General features: G+C 36.5%; 1 protein-coding gene across 1 annotated transcript; it reads right to left on the minus strand.

Moving 5' to 3' along the window:
• Nucleotides 1-8,803: 8,803 nt before the first annotated feature.
• Nucleotides 8,804-9,451, minus strand: LOC149176159 (ethylene-responsive transcription factor ERF035-like). Its single transcript, XM_089421357.1, has one exon. The coding sequence runs from the start codon at nucleotides 9,449-9,451 to the stop codon at nucleotides 8,804-8,806; it is 648 nt and encodes a 215-aa protein (XP_089277483.1).
• Nucleotides 9,452-20,562: the final 11,111 nt, after the last annotated feature.

Here is a 20,562-nt window from a genome sequence, read left to right on the forward strand (position 1 = left end):
AACATAGCATGGAATCAAGTACATGATACACATATGAAAGCATCAATGAATAACATAAGCATATGGAAAAATCTTTGAACACTTTATTAGTAAAAGGAAGAGTTACAATCCAATTTGCTTGATTCAGCATCACTCCTCCAGTTCAATCCCATCCTCTCCTCATAACAAGCAAGGCATTTTGACATCATTACAATAATTGAAATCAACTCAAGTCTCATACTAACAACATCTCCCTATAATTCAATGATTTCCGGCCCCTGATCACTTCGATGAGTGGTCTTTTTATAGGTGAATGAAGGAAGTTATGCCATAAATGGTGATAATGAATGGCCTCCCAAACTTATGATTTAGTTCCATGGAGGAAGGGATAAAGGGATTGATGTTCCTTAACTCCCTCCCTCATCCAAATTCGAGCTCAAAGGAGTTGATAAACTTGGGAAACTTCTAGATGCATCCAATGGATAAGAATATTCCCAAACCCTAATGAAATTTCGCTCAAATTCGCCCAACGCAGGCCAAAAAAGGCTCAAGTGCGCTGCATAGCACCCTATCAGTGTATGGGTTGCACTGCAACGCACCATAATGAAGGCCTTCCCACGTTGATCTTATTAGAGGCATTTTTTGGATGATTTCAGTCATGGAACTTCTTTGGAAGCTAGGCATTTTGATGGTTGATTTCTTTAGCGCATGTAACAACTGAATTAGGGTTTGATGGTCCCTAATAGTACTGATCTGTAAGATGGGGTTGATGTGCCCAAATGGATCTGTAAAACTTTGCCCACAGGGTGGTGCGAACAATGTGCTCCTCCATCAACTTGGGTTCTAGCAAACGTTAAGATGACAAGTATGTATTAATTAGTGTGTGTGTGTGTGTATTTATTTATTTATTTATTTTTGAATAGGAAATTTTATGTTTGGAATGTTTAGATAGTGAGATGATATATATGTAAAATTCAAATCAAAATTGAATTACTAAATGTTTAATGCTAATTTATAAGCTTTGAGAGGAATTGGAATTAGATGATGAGTTGATTTTTTTTCCAATGCTGAATATGTATTTGAATTAGTTTCTCATATTCAATGGTATGACAAAGATTTAGATGATTTGTATTGGAAGATCTTATTAAACAAGAACAACAAGTTCCATACAAGAGAAAAAGTGACAACCACCTATTTAGGTCAATAACTATCTTTTCTTACTAGTCAATATTTCTTCTAGTTTAATTGGGAAAGCTAAGTAGTGCATTACTCTTCCTCAAATGGTTATCCTTGTTCAAAATATAAAGTATATTTTCAAAGCATATATTTAAAGACAAAAAATTAACATACCTAAAATGACCTTATTCAAAATATAAAGTATATTGTGACATAAGGTAGATATTTTAAGACAAAAACTTAGTATACACCAATTGATAATTAGGACATGATTTTTCATATAGTTAAAATTCTCAATGATATAAATAAAGAAAGAAATTTAAGAAATTGATTAATGTGTAAAGGTAATTTACAAGAACATCTCTTAATTACATTATTGAGAAATGACTCTTGACTCTCTGTGATTATTAAAAAAATATCATGAACCAATCACTTGCTAATCCATATATCAAGTGTCATTAACTATAAAAGATGTTTAAATTGTCACATCACTCATGTGTAGAGCATAATTATAACCATTGGACTAATGAAGTATAAAAGCTTATTAAAAGCACACTTTATCCTAAAGAGAGATTAAACCAATTTGAAGCTTAAGAAACACATGTCAAAATATCTTAACATCACCCCTTAACAACAACTTGGGAATGAATTCAAGGACATACAAAGGAGAAGGAAAGAGGCATTATACCCCCTTAATGAAAATTCCATTAACTCCTCACATCACCTAAAGCTTTAAGAAATTGGCCTCCATGAGGGGTATCATGAAAAGTTTAGTAAGTACTTGATCATCCATATGGAAATAAATGAATTAAAGGGTGCATTTTTAAAGAATATTCTAAATGAAGTGAATGGGTAATTCAACATGTTTGATGTACTATTGTTCAACTAGATCCTTTGTGAGTTCAATAACACTCCAATTGTCACACTAGAGACTCGGTGGATTTTGATTCATAATTCAAACTCTAAAGGATTTGTTGCACTCAGAGGAAAATTATACAACCTTGTATGAGGGTGATGTGTAAGTATGTTTGTGTTCAACATAGAGTTGACACGTGTCTTTTTAAAATAAAAAAAAATTAAAAAAATTAAATATTTAATTAATAAAAAGATGTCATCTCTAATAAAAAACAAAAATGTAAATATATAAGGATACTAAATATAATTAACCATAGAACAATATTTTAAACTATTAAAATCCTCAATAAGGTAGAATGGGATTTATAGGCCAAACAAACATGTTTGTGGTCATGTGCAAGTGATTGATATGACCGAGTTATACATCATAAAGGTGTTGATGAGGCTTTAGCTATGGAGATTTAACAACTTGTTCTCTCCCATAAATTTAAATTATGATTTTAAATTTGAATTGTGATATCTCCATAATGAAACTACCTAATTTTTTTTCAAGATGCTAAATTCATTTATACATTTAAAAATTACATTTTAAATAATAAAAAAAATCATGATACAATAAAAATTTCTTTAAGTAAATTTTAACACATCTCTAAAAATTAGAATAAATATGCAACCATTTTTCTGAAGCTCATAAAGTCACATTAACAAGCCAAAAATTAAAAATAATTTGGTTTGGAACGAATTTTATATTCTTTTTCATATGGAGCGGGGCATTATTTTAAGGATTCTTCTCATAAAGAAATTGAAAGCCAATGTTAGTAGTGTGAGATAAAAGGGGGCTTTAAAGAAATTAAGTAATGTGTTAGTAAGCTACCAAATCAATGTCTCATGGAATTTCAATTTGAAAAACTGTTTTGTATGCTTAGCAATTCATAAAAGATTAAGCTATATACAATATAGGTACCCAATGGGATTTTCAAGGCATTGATTCTAATTATGCATTTTAATTTAAATAAAGAGAGGTACAACATAAATATACTGAACTTTTTACTTTATATCCCAACTTAAATATAGTGAATATACTCTACAAAGACCGAGTGAAAGAGAATGAAAGAGGTAGTTAAATAATTAATGCAATTGCACTTTCATAATTTCAATTTCAAGTATTGTACAATTTTACTAAATATCATGAGGATATTTGACATAAATTTGAAAATTTTACAGTATGGTGGTAGCACAATTGGCAAAAAGCATGTTGGCAAGCCCTTGTGAATCCAAGTGCTCAGAAGTTCAATCCCCCTAGACATGTCTCATTAGACGAACTTTAAAAAAAATAAAAATAATTGATTCCCATTATGCATTTTAATTTAAAAAAAAAAAAAGACAATTACAAAAAAAACATAGTGAAAATTTCAATTTCTCTCCGAACTGAAATATAGTGAATATACTCTACAAATATTGAAACAAAGAGGTAGTTAAATAATTAAAGTAATTGCACACCCATAATTTCAATTTCGAGTATTGTACAATTTTAGTAAATATCATGTTGATCTTTGGCATAAATTTGAAAATTTTACATTTTTATACATGACCTACCTTACAATCTAGGAAATAAATTAATCGTTTGAAAATATAATATAGTAAATTCACAAGGTGAAATCCTATAAGAATGAATGAATCTTGATTAATTTTTTTTTTTTTTGTAAGTCAACATTTTCTTATTATATCATGAGAAAATTACATCCTGAGGAGTTTTGAGAGTGCAAAAATGGCCTCAATCCAACCCAAATTTGTTGGCCTTTAGATAGAAAGAGAACAAAAAGGAAAGAAACTTGACAAAACATGGCCTCATCAAATCCATAGCCAACCACGGACAAAATTTACCCAAAAATAATATACAACGAGTAATCATTCGTGCATCAGAGAAGGAGCAGGATTGACCTCTGTAACTTGGGAAACATTTTTAGGGTGGTGAAAGGCTTCGTGGATGCGAGATTCCACCTAAGCCATGTGAGTCTCAAAACTATCCGTGCAGTCCTGGAGACACCGCTAATTCCTTCTAAGAGTGGCCTGTTGATCCAGGATACGACATTGATTCTGGAGGATGTCAGCAAAGAAACTAACCAAATTAGCATGGTCCTCATTTTGAGATTGTGATAGGTAACCCACGAAGCATTAAAACAAGTGGATTTGAGCTTCCATGGAGTCAAAAGGGGCAGATAAAACCACTGGTCCAAGTGAATTCTTGATAGGAGGAACCAATTATCCTTCCTCCTCGTGCTCTTCTCTTCCTTGGTTTCCTCCACCCTGCCTAGGTCGTCCTCTTTACCACAAGATTTGGAATGACCTTTTTTCACCATGAACCACTACTGGCATGGCCTTCCACACCAAACCATGTGAATGACTCCCCCCAAGCACGACACTCCTCCTCAAACTACTATCCTTACAGCTGGAAGGCAATGCCTTAACAAGGTTGAATGTAGGGTTGTCTTTTGTTGAGATGGGGGCCAATTTTAGTTGAAAGAAGACCACATCACACACAAAACTTTCCAGAATTAAAGGCTCTACTCTGGCAACACTACCATCCAACCAAGGGACTGGTAAGCTTAATTACCATTTCCACCAAGAGCATTGAGAGGAGCTAATCCAGCTCCCCACTAGAGTATACCAAGAGAATACCCAAGATTATCCCCTTCTTTATCACCAACTAATTACTAACATACAATCAAATACACATATAGAAATAAAATATAACAACTTTAGCAGTCTTGAACACTACCATCCAAATCCAAACACATAAATACACAAACCACTCAAAGCATCCAAACATAGACATATAAACCATTCAAGGCAAGAAACACAGACTAAATAAAAAAAAAAAAAAGAATGATATGGTCATGCCAAGCAAAGAAAATATAATGTAAATTCCAAAATATGAAGTTTATCTCAAACATATACATAATAATGATAATCTAAAAATGTGACATTGCTACCCTCAATTGGAACCAACCTAGATCCATATAATTCTAGATCTATCATTCACTCGGAAGGATCAAATCCATCAAGGCGCAAACATTTCCTCAAATTCTACACTCCAAAGAGAAGGTTTGAACCTAAATGGATTTGATTGCTATCGGTGCATGATAGATCCATAGTTAGATGGATTTAGGCTGGTATAAGTGAAATAACATCTAAAATGTCACAAATTGTTGCCTAATATCCTAATTTTAATAAATAAATATAGAGAATTTTTTTTATTGAAAATCCAAGTGATAACTTTAGAACCAAAGCTTAAGATATACCTTACAATAAACATCTGATCATTGGGTGCATAAGCCCAATTTGAATCTATACAACAATCAAACATATGAGATATTCATGTACTATAATAAATACCAAATTAAACTATACCATAGATATACGAAAATATCATTTTTGGTTTTTCCAACAATTTTTCTGAGAATATTATACGTACTAGGCAATAGGACCAACAATAACAAAAATGTCAAGTAAGAGCTAGATACATGATCACACCAAATTCCTATATGAATAAAGTGATGTCCATTGTGGGTGAGGATCAAGAGGAATTTTTTTAAATCCACACTTGAAATGAGATGTGGTTGATCTGTAATCAACCATGTGAAATTAATGATGAATGTCACATTCATGCTTTGGTTGGGAAAGGGAAACAAGTGAGTTGTAGGTCATTGAAAAAAAGCTCCATATTGGAAGGGAGATATGGTTAGTTTACAATTGTCGATATGAAAGAAATGACTAATATATAGCATGCATACTTAGGTTCGGAAAGAGAAATACCTTCTTGAGTTTTCAAAAGTTGGAGGATAAGAAAATAATGCAAATAACTTAAGTCTATGATGTCAAAAGTATTCTAATATTGGATTTCACATGGTTTAGAAGTTTTGTGTGAACAATAGAATATGAGTATAATATCATTAACATACAATATGTATATATATGGTAATGTTAGGGTTAAAATGACATATAGAAAAGTTAGAGTCAAGAAGGAATCAACTCACTTTTTTATACGAATATTGAGGTGCTTTCTTGAGGCCATTGAAGGATATCACTCTAAACAAACTACATGTTTATTCCATAGAAATTTCTTACGTGTATTTGAAATCCATTAGATGGATTTCCATATATATTAGGAAACAAGGGCAAGGACAAGGTGGATGGAATTTATTTTGGAAACTAGGGTACATATTTTTTTCTACTCATTGTGTTCTACTTGTGAAATTACATGTGGAAACTAATCAGGCTTCCATCTACCAACAATACTATTGCAACATATTTATTCATGCAAACCCATTTGTGTTTGAAAAGTTCTTCATTTTAGAAGACATATTGGGTCTCAAATATCATTCATCATCAATCAACAAAATTCTCCATTTATGATGGTATGCCATTCTAGATGGATAGAAGCTTCTTTAAATATTTCTAAATGCGAAGTCTCTAGAAATTGAGGTAAAAGAAAAGATACTTAACAAAACTCATAGTTTGTTCAACATTGATTAGAATGATCATCAGCTAGATTAATGACTACTTCCCTTCTTATATAGCAATGAAGGAAGTTGTGGAGCATTGGTGGAGCTAGTGTAGGTTTAGGGTCATTGAAATCATGAGAACAGAAGGTTAAACATTATTTTCATTCTCAAAATTATAAAAGGATTAAAAGGAAACAACACATGTGTAAAACATTTCTTAATTCAAGTATGGCATAGACGTTAAATCAAACTCACAAATTACGATAAATATCCATCATAGTTAATATCTCATATAACACTGAATTTTGTTGATACACATTTCTTAGAATTCAAGTATGGCATGGACGTTAAATCAAGCTCACAAATTACGATAGATATCCATCTAGATAATATCTCCTATAACAATGAATTTTGTTGATGCATTAGATACAATGAGTGAATACTATTTTACATCATCTAGATAATCAATAAAAATGCACTTAGTAAGAATTTCATTTTCTCATCATGAATGTGCTTCATTGCCAAACATGAAAAAGATACTTACATACATCTGGTTTTATATAGCTACACTCTTAAATGCTCATTGAGCAAAATTATTATATTTAAAGAAAGATCATGATGTTGATCAACTTTTTATACGTTGAAAAGACCAAGAAATTTAAATGTTTCAAAGAGTAGTTGAATGGATGTTCATGGGAAAAATTATTATATTTGAATTGAAATATCAGGTTGGTAAACTTTGTATACGATGAAAAGACAAGAAAGTTATGTTTTACAGGATAGTTGAAAGGTTAATACTGATAACAAAGATTAACATGATGTTATAATTTGTATATTTATTGACCTTTAACACAACTTTAAGGTATTATTAGCATTACCTTTTAAGGCATTATTAGCATTACCTTTTAGTAAAGTTGTTACCAGTGGTAAAGTTGTAACTAATCATATTGACCTTTAAGACAATCTTAAAGTATTATTAGCATTACTTTTTAGTAAAATTGTTACTAGTTGTAAAGTTGTAACTAATCATTTAGGGATAGAAATATTCTTACATTTGTTTATTATCTAATTAATTTGTGTTGAGGAATGCTTTCATCATTTATATTGTCATTATCACTTAATTACAAACTTAGTTTTAGAATTTTTGGATAAATTTACCATGTCAATTTATTTTCATCAATTATATTGATTTAAGGATTATTGATACATTGTTATGCTTTTTTCATATATATATATATAATTAGTCTTTAGAGATGTTGTTTGTTGGTTAGTGAATTTACTACCAAGATGTTGGTGCCACACAAGTACGCGCTTAGAGACGGTGCAGTTGCACCTAGAGATTAAAGTGCACTTAGAGGATCAACCCCATATGATGTGAATACCATGTAATGTAAATACGAGAACCAACCGATTCCCCTAATCACAAAAATATGAATAAATAAATAAATATTAAATTAATTAATTTTAAATTTCATATAATATATTTTAAAACTAAAAATATATATATTATAATTTTATTATTAATTCTCAACAAATTATGTGAAGAGATACACTATCATATCATATATTATTATTAAAAAAAACCACACCATATTATTAATTATACCTAATTATAGCATATGGCCATTAAATATTAAAACTTTAGCATATTTCTTTACATAAAACGCCTCGGAATCTTAATTCTTAAGACCATCCAAGTCACGTGATTAAGCCGTAATTCCCAGCCGATTTCGACGACTTGTGCAGGACTTTTAGAAGGCGTTGTCGTTCTCCCGATTGATCCAGATGGTGCTACACATTCACTTGATCCAGATTTGTTGCGGGTAAAATAAATTTTAAAAAGTCAAAATGCTAAAGTGTTTCAATAGTTTTGTGAGGATAGAAATTAAAAAATATAAATTTTAAAAAGTCAAAATGGTAAAGTGTGTCAATAGATTTGTTAAAATAATAAAAAGTCAAAATGCTAAAGTGTTTCAATAGTTTTGTGAGGATAGAAATTAAAAAATATAAATTTTAAAAAGTCAAAATGGTAAAGTGTGTCAATAATTTTTATAATAGAAATTAAAAAATCAAAATAATTTTTTATAGTGGAAATAGATTTAACACTATTAAAAATCTCTACAGCATCTAAAATCTTAAAATTGCTCAGATTCAAATTTCTCATTATTTTCTTTATTTTTTAACCTGCATCTTTTTAAAATAAATTTTCTTGAAATGCTGCCGGTTGACAGTATCGAATTGTCACATTCAGGACCTGGATATCTCTCCACATTATTACAAACAAGTATTCAAAAGTTCCACAAATCGAGGGTGTCGATGATGTTGTCCGTCTGCTCCTCCTGCCAAGTAGTGGGATTAACATCCAAAGCCCATGCATCGTCAATTGATGGCATTCTCTCCAAATTCAGGCCGAGGCCGCCACCGATGCCATCGGATTCCTCGAACAAACGTTCCCAGAAATCGAACTTATTAGGTTCCTCCAATATTTGATGACTGTCACTCGACACCTCCGTTTCTGAAGCCGCAGCCGACATTGACGTCGATTTGGTCTCCTCCATCGCCGTATTATCGATATTATTCGAAGGGGGTGGTCTCAGAGGGAGTTGATGCATTGCATTTTTGGCGGCGGCAGCCTGAATCTGCTGTCGGGAAAGCGAAGACGCAGAGGGAATGTCGGGCACAGAATTGGGGAAATTGAATTTGGAGTTGGGGCCTCTCAGACAATACACTGCGGCGTCGTAGGCGCGGGCGGCCTGCTCGGCTGTGGGGTATGAGCCGAGCCATAACTTCTCTCGAGATTTGGGCATTCGAATTTCTGATACCCAACTCCCCCATTTTCGCAATCCGACTCCCTTAAATTGCTGCAAATTTTGCCCGCGATCTTTGTCTTGTATAACATGGGCTTGGTCATGCTCCTGCGGGGAGTGTTTTTCCATATTTGGTGAGCCAGAAGAAGCTCTGCTGGAGACGGGCTGGAGATTCGCTGGGAGTTAATGAGTTGAAATACAAATAAATGGAATTGAGATATGGAAGTGACTATATATATCGCAGCGAAGGCCAGCCAGTGAAATGGAGTAACCGCGTGTATCTCTCAGCCAGTGAAATGCAGTAACCGCGTGTATCTCTCCACTCAACGGAAGATTTGACGTGACACAGGATTCAATTCGATATTCAAAGGAAGACCATCGACTATCAGCAGACAGCGACCGTCAGCATTGGGCAATGGATGAAAATATTTTGATCATGTCGTTGTCACGCGTCTTAAGAATGTCAAGGGATCGTTACTGTGCACTCTAATTGGTAGCCGGCTGCACGCGGCAAGGTAAGATTGTAGATATTTGCAAGATAAAATATTCGTTTATCACAAGTTTTTAATGTCAAATTCCGTACCGGCGTAGTCAAAACCTAAATCATCGTCTGGATTCTCGAACCTCTTGCGTTTTCCCAAACGGTGAGGATGGGATTTGGACTTGTCTTGAGAATCTTGATTTAAACTGTTTTTTTTTTTTTTTTTTTTTAATATATGTATGTATTTAACATTTTGAAAATTTTTTAGGTCACTTGAATTGTGAAAGAATTATCTATCAAACTTGTGATTTTAATAAATTCATTTTAATTTAAAAAAATTATACTGATTTTAATAAATTCATCTTAATTTTAAAAAAATTATACTAAAAAATTTGTTGGAAAAACTTTCAAAAAATCTCACTAAAAACAGCTATATAATTTTTTTTCAATCTTTAACAAGTAAAAGCAATTCCTTATATATATATATATATATATATATATATGAAATGTGTAGCAATTCCATTTATGTTTATTATATTCATTAAGAAAAATAACAAAAGTTAAGAAAAAGGATATAAAATCGGATGACTTTATGAATTTTCAAGTAACAACAATGATGAATATTAACTAAAAAGGGGAATTGAATTTCTAAAGAGTTTTAAAAGCATTTCTCACATGCAATGCCTAAGTACAAGATTAAGTCTCAATGTAACAATTATAAGAGACATGGTGCTCTCTTAAATTAGATTTTAGTTAAAGTTATGGTTACAAGTATGATTATTATAATTATATTAATAAATGTGGTTGATATAAGTCTATATTAAATATATTGGAGTTGTTTTTAGTGTGATTTTTTGAAAGTTTTTCTGGTGGATTTTTCCGGTCTAATTTCTCTAAAATACGGCAGGAATTCTTTGAAATCACAAGTCTCATGGGTAACCCCTGCACAATGGAAGTGCCCTAAGGGGTTTCCAGGGTGTTGAATCCATATATACAATAAAAAAACTAGTTTAAATAACACAAATCAACATTTCACCACTAATTTTTTTGCCGGATTCCAACCGCGGAAGCTCGAAAGAGTCGCACTATAGACAAGTCCAAATATATTTATCAACTATCAATAATATTAAAAATTAATGTTATTATCAATAATATTAATATAAATAGAAGAACCATATTAATAATAATTAATATTATATTATTACTATTATATTAAATAGTAATAGTAATAATAATAATAAAATAGAATATTTTGTGGGTACCCGAGCTGGGGGGCGAAATTGATCTGAAAGAAGTCCAGGAGCAAGTGATCACGCGTCTGGCTGCTGCGCCTCGACCTAGCCTCTCCGAGATCCGCAGCCGACGGATCTTGGGCCCTGAGCCCGTGCCCGCCTCGGCTCCCCTCGGTTTCTTGCAGATCCCCCCGATCCTGCACTCCTGCGAGCTAGGTCGCTGTGTTCTGTTCCGTAGGCTGCTAGTTCTATTTCATTCGCCTGGTACCTGGCCGCAACCAGCTAGGTTTGGATCTTCCTCATGGAGGATCCGGACCCCCCTCTTGGGCCTTCCTCCCCCCCCACCCCCCCTCCATTTGCCGCTGAAGCCTTCAAAGTTTTGTTGGCTTCTCTGCCCAAGAAGAAAGCCGTGGAAGCTGCAAAATTCGTGAAAAGACTAGAGGACATTCTCGAGATCGCTCTACCTCCTGAAGGGTCAATTCAAGTAGCTTTGTCGCTGGCAGATCGTGCACTGGTCGGGCAATTTACAGGACTCTGGCCCTCCCCAAAAACAACAGAGAGCTGGGTAGCTAGAAACTGGGCTCCCCTGATCCAGAATAAGGTAACGTCTTACTTCCTCGGTCGAGGATACTTCCTATTTGAGTTCTCAGATAAAGAAGATAAGGATCTAATCTTCAGAAACGGCCCGTACTTCATGGGACCTCAAGGGCTATATCTGAATAAATGGACACCGGATTTCGATCCGGCGGTAGACGTGCCATCAACAGTCCCAGTTTGGGTAAGGCTCCCCAACCTCCCGGTCCATTGCTGGAACTGGGATTCTCTGAAGCACATAGGAAACACCCTTGGGAAATTCATAGACAAGGCCAACAACAAGGACCAGTACGACTGCACCAGAATCTGCGTGGAGGTTGATCTGGAGATCGGACTACCAGAAGCCATCAAAATAAGGGTTGGCCGCTGAACGCATGTACAGAAATTGGACTACGAGCAACTGCCGTTCAAATGTCGGAGGTGTCAAGTGTATGGACACTTCGCTAGAGATTGCCCATCCAAAGGGGTAGAGGAAAAAGGGAAAGAAGAAGGATGGAACGAGGTTAAAAGATCCAAAACGGTGCACAGGAAAACTGAAAGTACTAATCCCAAAGCCACCCAACCGGGCCCTGCTCAGCACACACCCTTAGAGAGCCAAGGAAATAAATTTGAGATCCTGGGATCTGAAACCATGATCACCTAGGAAACCGAAGTTGAGAAAGAAGTTTCCTCGCTCAAATCTAAAAGCGAACCAGAGAAAGCTAAAGGGAAGGCATCGGAAGACGAGGAGGAAACCCAAGAGTCTGAGGGCTCAGAGGAAGAAGGGGAAATAGGAGAGTCCCAGTCCACCCCCAGAAGGTCTACAAGAGGTCGAATGTCATCCAAAAAAAAAAGGGAGCAAGAAACATATAAGGAAAAGCTCCAGGGCAGCCAGCCAACGCTAGAAAAACTTCTAGCTAAAACCCCGAAGAGAAAGAAGAATCATACTTTGAGCTCCAAAGGAGCTCACCACAGCAAAAGTAAATGATGAAGATAGTCTCCTGGAATTGTAGGGGAATGGGTTCCAAAGCTAAAGAAGAAGCAATGAATAGCCTAATAAGGCTGGAAGCCCCGGACATTCTCCTCATCTAGGAGACAAAGCTGGAGGAGACAGCCTTCCTCCAAGCAAGCAGAAAGTTTTGGAAAAAAGATGGAGCGCATGCAACCTCCGCCCGTGGAGCATCTGGAGGACTTGGATCGCTCTGGAATTCAAATAAGTTCTCCCTTATCTCTGAATCCCTGAATACTCATTGGATTCTTTTAAAGCTGCAACATCTAGAAACTAAGGAAATTATTAGTCTGGTCAATGTATATGCCCCTAACAATGCAGGTGAAAAGCAAACATGCTGGGACTCCATCAAAGGCCTGGCTGAGCAGGAAAATCTGGAAAACGTCATCATAGCCGGGGACCTCAACCTTACCCTCCTCTCGTCGGAAAAAAGAGGAGGCAGTATAGTCAGAGATCCGGCCAGAGAAACAGTAGAAGATCTCATGCAAAATTGGGACCTGATAGATATCAAACCAACTGTCGGCAAATACACATGGACAAACAAGAGGGTAGGGCCGGGGCATATAGCAACTAGATTGGACAGATTCCTAGTGCAAAGCTCCTTTCCTCTCCTTGGACTAGAAGCCAAATCGCGTATCCTCCACAACAGCATATCAGATCATAAACCCATTAGCCTTGAACTAATGACTACTAAGGATTTGGGACCTATACCCTTCAAATTTAGCCCCCTATGGATCAAAGAAAAAGACTTCATGGAAAAAATCAGAGAGAGCTGGAAGAAGCCAGTCAATGGATCACCTTTTTTTGTATGGGAGGAAAAACTCAGAAGAGTCAAAATCATGCTAAAAGCTTGGGCCAAAACACTGCCAAATCCGGCAGAGGAAAGGAAAAAAATCCAAAACGAGCTAGAACTCCAGCATCAGCACTTTGAAACAGCAGAAATTACTAAGGCTGATTTAGAAAAGGAGGCCAAGCTCCAGCAAAGTCTCCATAAAGCCTGTTTGGCAGAGGAAGAATTCTGGAGGCTCAAATCTAGGAGCGTCTGGCTCAAATCTAGAGACAGAAATTCCTCATTCTTCCATAAGCAAGCCCAAGCCAGGAAAGGTTGCAACTCCATCAGCGAAATAAAGGATGCCAATCAAGTTCTGAAAGACTTTACCAGCATAAAAAAGGCAACAACAGCCCACTTTGAGTAGCTGTACAAAGAAGATGCTGATTCCAATGTCAACGCAGCCTAGTTAGATGCTGTCCCTCCCATGATCTCCTCCAAAATGAACAAGTCTCTAGAAGAAAAAATCACAATAAAGGAAGTAAATGAAGCCCTGTTCTCAATGGACCCGGACAAAGCTCCAGGTCCTGATGGTTTCACACCCAGGTTCCTCCAGGTTTGTTGGCAGATTGTAGAAAAAGACCTGATTAAAATGATACAGAAATCTCAGGATTGCCAAAAGATAGGTGGCAGTACAAACTCAGCCTTTCTCGCTCTCATCCCCAAAGAGAAGGGAGCAAATACATTCAACAGATTTCACCCCATTTCATTGTGCAATATTGGATATAAAGTCATAACTAAAGTGATAGCCAATAGGCTGAAAAGGATCCTCCCCAAAATCATCCCAGATAATCAAGGTGGTTTTATTCAAGGTAGGCAATTGGTGGACAACTTTGTGCTGGTCCAAGAGGCGATCCACTCCAGTCTACACCGCAAGGAGAAAGGTATGGTTATCAAACTCGATCTTGCAAATGCTTTTGACTGAGTTAGGCACAGCTTTTTGTTTGATATTATGCAAAAAATGGGGTTCAGCCCAAGCTTTATCAAATGGGTTAGAGCCTGTATATCGGAGCCATGGATTGCCCCCCTAGTAAATGGAAGGGCAGCTGACTTTTTCAAAGCCTCTAGAGGACTGAGACAGGGGTGCCCCCTGTCCCCTCTTCTCTTTGTGCTTCAAGCCTCTATGTTCAGCTTCTACCTTCAACACAAACAACAGGATCATGAGCTAGCTGGACTATGCATAGCTAGAGGGGCCAAAAACATCAATCATGCGCTATTTGCGGATGACACCATTTTACTGGGGGCAGCAACAATGCATTCAGCATCCAAGTTCAAAGAAGTCCTGGATGAATACTATAAGATTTCAGGGAGCGCTCTAAATGAATCCAAATGTCACATATACAGCTGGAACATTCCCGTCTCTACTGCAAGATATATTGCTCGCTGCATGGGATTTGCAATCTCGGTTTCATGGTCATCGTTCAAGTACTTGGGCTTGCCCATCTTTCACTCAAGGGCATTGGGCAAGGACTGGCTGCCTCTGTTAGATAAATTTAAACAAAAACTTCAGGCTTGGGGGTCCTCCTGGCTAAACTTAGCAGGGAAGGCGGTTCTCATAAAATCTGTCCTCAGCAGTTTACCTCTTTTCACTTTCTCAGTCCTGTTGGCACCCGCAGGAATTATAAATAAGATGGAGGAGTTAATCAAAACATTTTTATGGAAGGGAGGGAAGCTAAATGAGAAAAGATTTTCGCTGATAAATTGGGAGACTGTCTCTAGACCATTCCAGGAGGGAGGTTTGAAATTAAAAGACCTCAAAGCTCAGAATGTTGCCATGGGCGCCAAAGTAATTTGGAGGATCATTGCTCCAAATCCTGGCTGGGTCCAAATTGCATTATGGAGAAAATATTACAGAGGACCAAGAAAGCGGTGTTTAGACCAGCCCAAGAATAAATTCAATACTCCATTCAGTAAATTTCTATTCAAAACCAGCTCTCTGATCCGCGACAACGCCTTCTGGGTTCCAGGCAATGGGAAATGCATTCAAATATGGAACGACAACATCCTCAATAATCCTCCGCTGGCTGAAGTCCTGCGCAAGCCTGAGCTACAGCGTTGGATGACAGATTCGAATTTAATAACGTTGTGGGATATGTCGACTTGGGAGGGGAACGCGTGGGCCGGTTGGAAGACTCCCGCGGTTCCTATCCACCTCCGCCCAGACCTCAGTGAGCTATACACGCACCTGCATGGGCTAGCTCCCACATTAAAAAACAGTCACGATGTGAGAGGCTGGGGCGTTAAGCGTTCAGGCTACTCTGTCTCTCAGGGCTATGTTAAATGCCTAGAGAAGCCTCATGTGCCACCCAATCCAGCTCCCTGGAACGGTATATGGAAAACCCCTTCAATCCCAAAGGTGGACCACTTCTGTTGGCTCCTTTGCCACCAGAAAATATTGACTGAAGACAGGCTGCAGATAAGGGGATTTCATGGGCTGTCTAGATGCTCCTTATGCAAGGAAAATTCTGAATCTACCCTCCATATCATGATTAATTGCAGATTCGTTAACTCAGTCTGGCAGGAGCTCCTAGCCCTGTGGAATTACAAGTTCAACTTCCCCTCATCAGTCCCTGATCTATTTGCAAGTTGGATGAAAAATTATCCTGGTCACCCTCCAAAAAAAAAAACAATCAGATTTGCATGGAGCGCATTGCCTAAATTTGTCAGCTGGCAAGTTTGGCTGGAGAGGAACTGCAGGATTTTTAGAAATAAAGAGCAGGATTACAGGTTGGTGGTCAATGCAGTAAAAGGACAGCTTGCAGAATGGCTGGAAGACAAAGGGGATGATGCCAATTTAAGCCAACAGGACATAGAGCTTGGTTTGGCTCTTAACTTCAAATTCCGGAAAATAACCAGCTCTCCCCCTCCCCCCAAGGACTGGCAAATTAGGAAAAATGAACAAGAATTCCAATCCTGGCTGTCCAACCAAACACTACCATCGCTCTTCTTTGACGGGGCTGCTAAAGGGAACCCAGGTATTGCGGGAGCCGGAGGTATCATTTTAAATCCAGGAGGAGCTGTTGTCCACCGCTTTGCCTGGGGATTAGGCCACTCTACAAGCATCCAAGCAGAAGCAATGGCACTTTATCAAGGATCCAAATTCCTCAAAGAGCTGGGCTATAAGGAGGCAAATGTATTTGGAGACTCCCAGGTAATTATCCAAGCGCTGGCAAACAATTCCATCTCAACGGATCTACAACTTGCAAGAATAATCTCAAGGATCAAAGGCTTGACAAAAACTATGAATTTGAAATTTTTTCATGTCTTGAGATCAAACAACAGTGAAGCAGACAGCGAGGCAAATAAGGCAGCCCTGATGGACATTGGCTCCCTCCTCAGAGATAATACAGCCCTTTGGGACCCAATACCCTAAAGTGAAATGTTTTTCCGTCTCCTTCTTCACCAGTTTGTATGTATCTTCCATCTGGGGAAATTAGCAGGAGAAGCACACTTTTTTAAGTGCAAAAATAAGAAACTGACTAGAGTAGAGGGCAGGGTATGTTGGCTGAAAAGCCAAACAGAAAATACACCAGCCTTTTGTAACCAATTTCATGGCTTCAGGCCGCCCAATGAATGAAGGATCATACCCGTTTCTGTTAAAAAATAATAATAATAAATAATTAAATAAAGATAATGAAAACCATTATATTAATAATCATTTAATAAATAATAATGAAGTAATTGTGAAATAAATATTTAATAAAAATAAAACAACAATTTAAATTTGGTTGATAGGAAATTTAACTTTAAATATTTTACTAGAACACGGTTATTAAACACTAGCCTCTTCCAAAACATACTGAGACCGATGAAAAAAGATGCACCAATTCAAATCAACAAGATAATGATCACGACCATTCACACTTTCGAAACAATCCCTTCTCGCATTATCTTGCATTTTTGCATAACGTTGAAAAGAAAAAAGTGGTGAAATCTGCAAACCATCTATTGTTTTCATTCTTGTTATAGTTGTAAATGTCAGAGGAATAATATTAAACCCAAGGGATAAATATTATAAACCCAAGGTATAAAAACCCTAAGATACATAATATAAACCCTAAAATAAAGATGCTTGACCATGATTTACCATCATTTATTTTCATACTGATGTTATACCATGGTTGATTTTCATATTGAGACAATAATTGGGACATTGTGACATTGAACCATTGTTGACCATGGATCACCATGATTGTAAACTCAAGCGATTTATATTAAACCCTAAGATTAATATTATAAACCCTTTCAATAATATTATACCATAGGAATATGAACCAAATAAACCCAAGTGATTGATTTTATAAACCGAAGGAAATAATAAACCCAAGGCATTAATTCTAAAACCCAAGGGTATTGTAAAACCAAGGGAATAATAAACCCAAAGGATTAAAAACCCAGCGGATTGATCATATAAACCCAAGGGAATAATATTAAACCCAAGGGATTAATATTATAAACCCAAGGGAATCATAAACCCAAGGGATTAATATTAAACACAATGGATAAATATTATAAACCCAAGGAATATAAACCCTAAGATAAATATTTGTCATAATGCGACGTTGGAATATGGTTGACCATGATTGATTTTCATATTGAAACAATGTTTCTCATAATGCGACATTGGACAATAGCTTACCATCATTGACCATGGTTGATGTCCATATTGAGACAATATTTGTCACAATGCGACATTGGAGCATGGTTTACCATGGATGACCATTGTTGTGACAATGTGACGTTGGACCAAGAGATAGTCTTTGTCACAGTGTGACCATGGTTGACCATGATTGAACCCAAAGGTATTATAAACCCAAGGAAATAATATTAAACCCAAGAGATTAATATTATGAATGCAAGGTATATAAACCCTAAAGGGAATGATATTATAAACCTGAGGGAATAATAAAACCCAAGGGATTAAAAGCCCAACGATTGATAATATAAACACAAGGGAATAATATTAAACCCAAAGGGATTAATATTATAAACACAAGGTATATAAACACTAAGATAAATATTATAAACCCAAGGGAATAATAAACCCAAGAGATTATAAACCAAAGGGAATAATATTAAACACAAGGGATAAATATTATAAACCCAAGGAATATAAACCCTAAGATAAATATTGTAGACCCTAACATTATTTTTTGTCACAATGCGACGTTAGAATATGGTTGACCATGATTTATTTCCATATTGAGACAAATAAACCCTAAAATAAACATGGTTGATGATGCAGGAGCATCCAGCTAAGGGAACCATGACTGGGTGTTTGGTCTCAGCTAAGGAGGAGAGGTTCATCATCATTAGATTTCATTTATGTTTGCAGATTAAAACAGTGTTAGGAACTTGTTTTATTTCATTATTAGTTAATAGGTATTTAAGGACAACACAATTAAGTGAAGGTGGTTACAACCACACTGTTGTTTTGTTTTTTCTTTTATTCATTTTACAACTATTTACTTAAACAAATAAAAAAAACAAAAAGATATATATCATCTATGTATTCCACAGAACGGGAAAACTCAAATAGCAAAATAGTTACCAACTGTGTAACTGAAGAAACAACTGCAAACAGTTTGCATAACTGTATTGTAACATTACAAAACAAATGTACCACATTGTGGAAAGGGTTCGACATTCCATCACAAAAGAGTAATACAAAGAGAAACATTTTCATTCTTGAATCCATCTGTTCAATACTTGTTATTTTTCTTGTCTAATTACTATCATCTATAATGAAGAAACAAACTGTATATTTTACCCGAAATCCTTCCAGGAACCAAGTGACAAGCAGTAACGAAGTTCCAGAAACCAAGTGACAAGCAGAGACATAGTTTCAAAAATCGAATGACAGGAAGAGACATCATATCAATGTGAGACTGAACAGGCAGTTCCAGCCACTTCAACAAATTACAGAAATACAAGAATACGCAACAGCCGTAGCAGTTAACAAACTAAATACAGTCACAGTGCGATGCATTTACAAGAAAGGTAACCCTGTACATCGAAAACTCTTTTTTCATTCATCTTTAAAAGCATTTCAGTGTCAAGACCAGTATATAGACTATATAAATACAAGTTCTAAAGTCCAGCAACCCTAAGGCCAAACAAACTCTCCTTCGGGAGAGAAACAATGAACAAGGGTTAGGGTTATAACCCTGAAACAGTTACAGTCCATTGAAGAATAAACGAAATCATATATAACTAGGCTCGAAGGCCATTTTGCCATCAACAAAAAGACGAGACAACAAAGACCCAGTTCCTAGTCTATTGACTGACTACACCGAGGAAGAAATTGACTTGGGAAACCCTCAAACCAAACATGTTGTAATGGGGAACGACCCTACCAGTTCCATTTGGAGGAAGGGCTGAGTAGCAGTCCAGCTAGGAGCATACCAACCTGCACAACGACCACGGAAAAGGAGCAACAATTGTTAGCTCATAAGAAGATCAAAGGAAGTAGAATTTAGTAGGGGAGGAGTCGTTACCTTGCCAGACCTGAACGAACGCAGAGGAAAGGGTCTTTCGGGACCGCAACCTGTGTTCACAATATATTGCAGACAAGTCAAATGAAGAAATAATCATACAGGCAGCTAGAAATATCATTGAAGAAGTTTAGCAGAATGCGTAAGGGATAGAAGGAGAGACAGTGACCACGAGAAGAGCACCAGACCAACGAGAAAAAACAGAGAAACCCTCACAATGAAGCCAACAACTTAATGACATAGCTGAACTAACCAGATAGTCAAGACAATACTGAGCAGAGTTATACCACCTACCAACAGAGAAACCCATAGTCGGGCGTGAACAGAGCATCGGGCTCGAACCATTTGTAGTCACCAACAAAACCAACGGATAGAGCTTTCAACACCAAACAAAGCAGATTGAAAATGCCGGAGTGAACAACGTGAGGGTTAGGGTTTAGTCCAAGAGCGGGAAGGAAACCTGAGGCCAAGACAACTATCCTCTCAACGTACAAACAAAATCAATACAACCATCAACACACACAAAAATATCAGCACTAACCTTTGATTACCAACTAATCACACATTCATTGATTAAACCATTGGTGTTAATTATTATTGTTAATGTTAAACCATAAGTCAA

The sequence above is a fragment of the Pinus tabuliformis genome, chromosome 4_1 (assembly GCF_031772625.1).
Source record: "Pinus tabuliformis cultivar Carrire ecotype Pingquan chromosome 4_1, CPIR1, whole genome shotgun sequence".
Lineage (NCBI taxonomy): Eukaryota > Viridiplantae > Streptophyta > Pinopsida > Pinales > Pinaceae > Pinus > Pinus tabuliformis.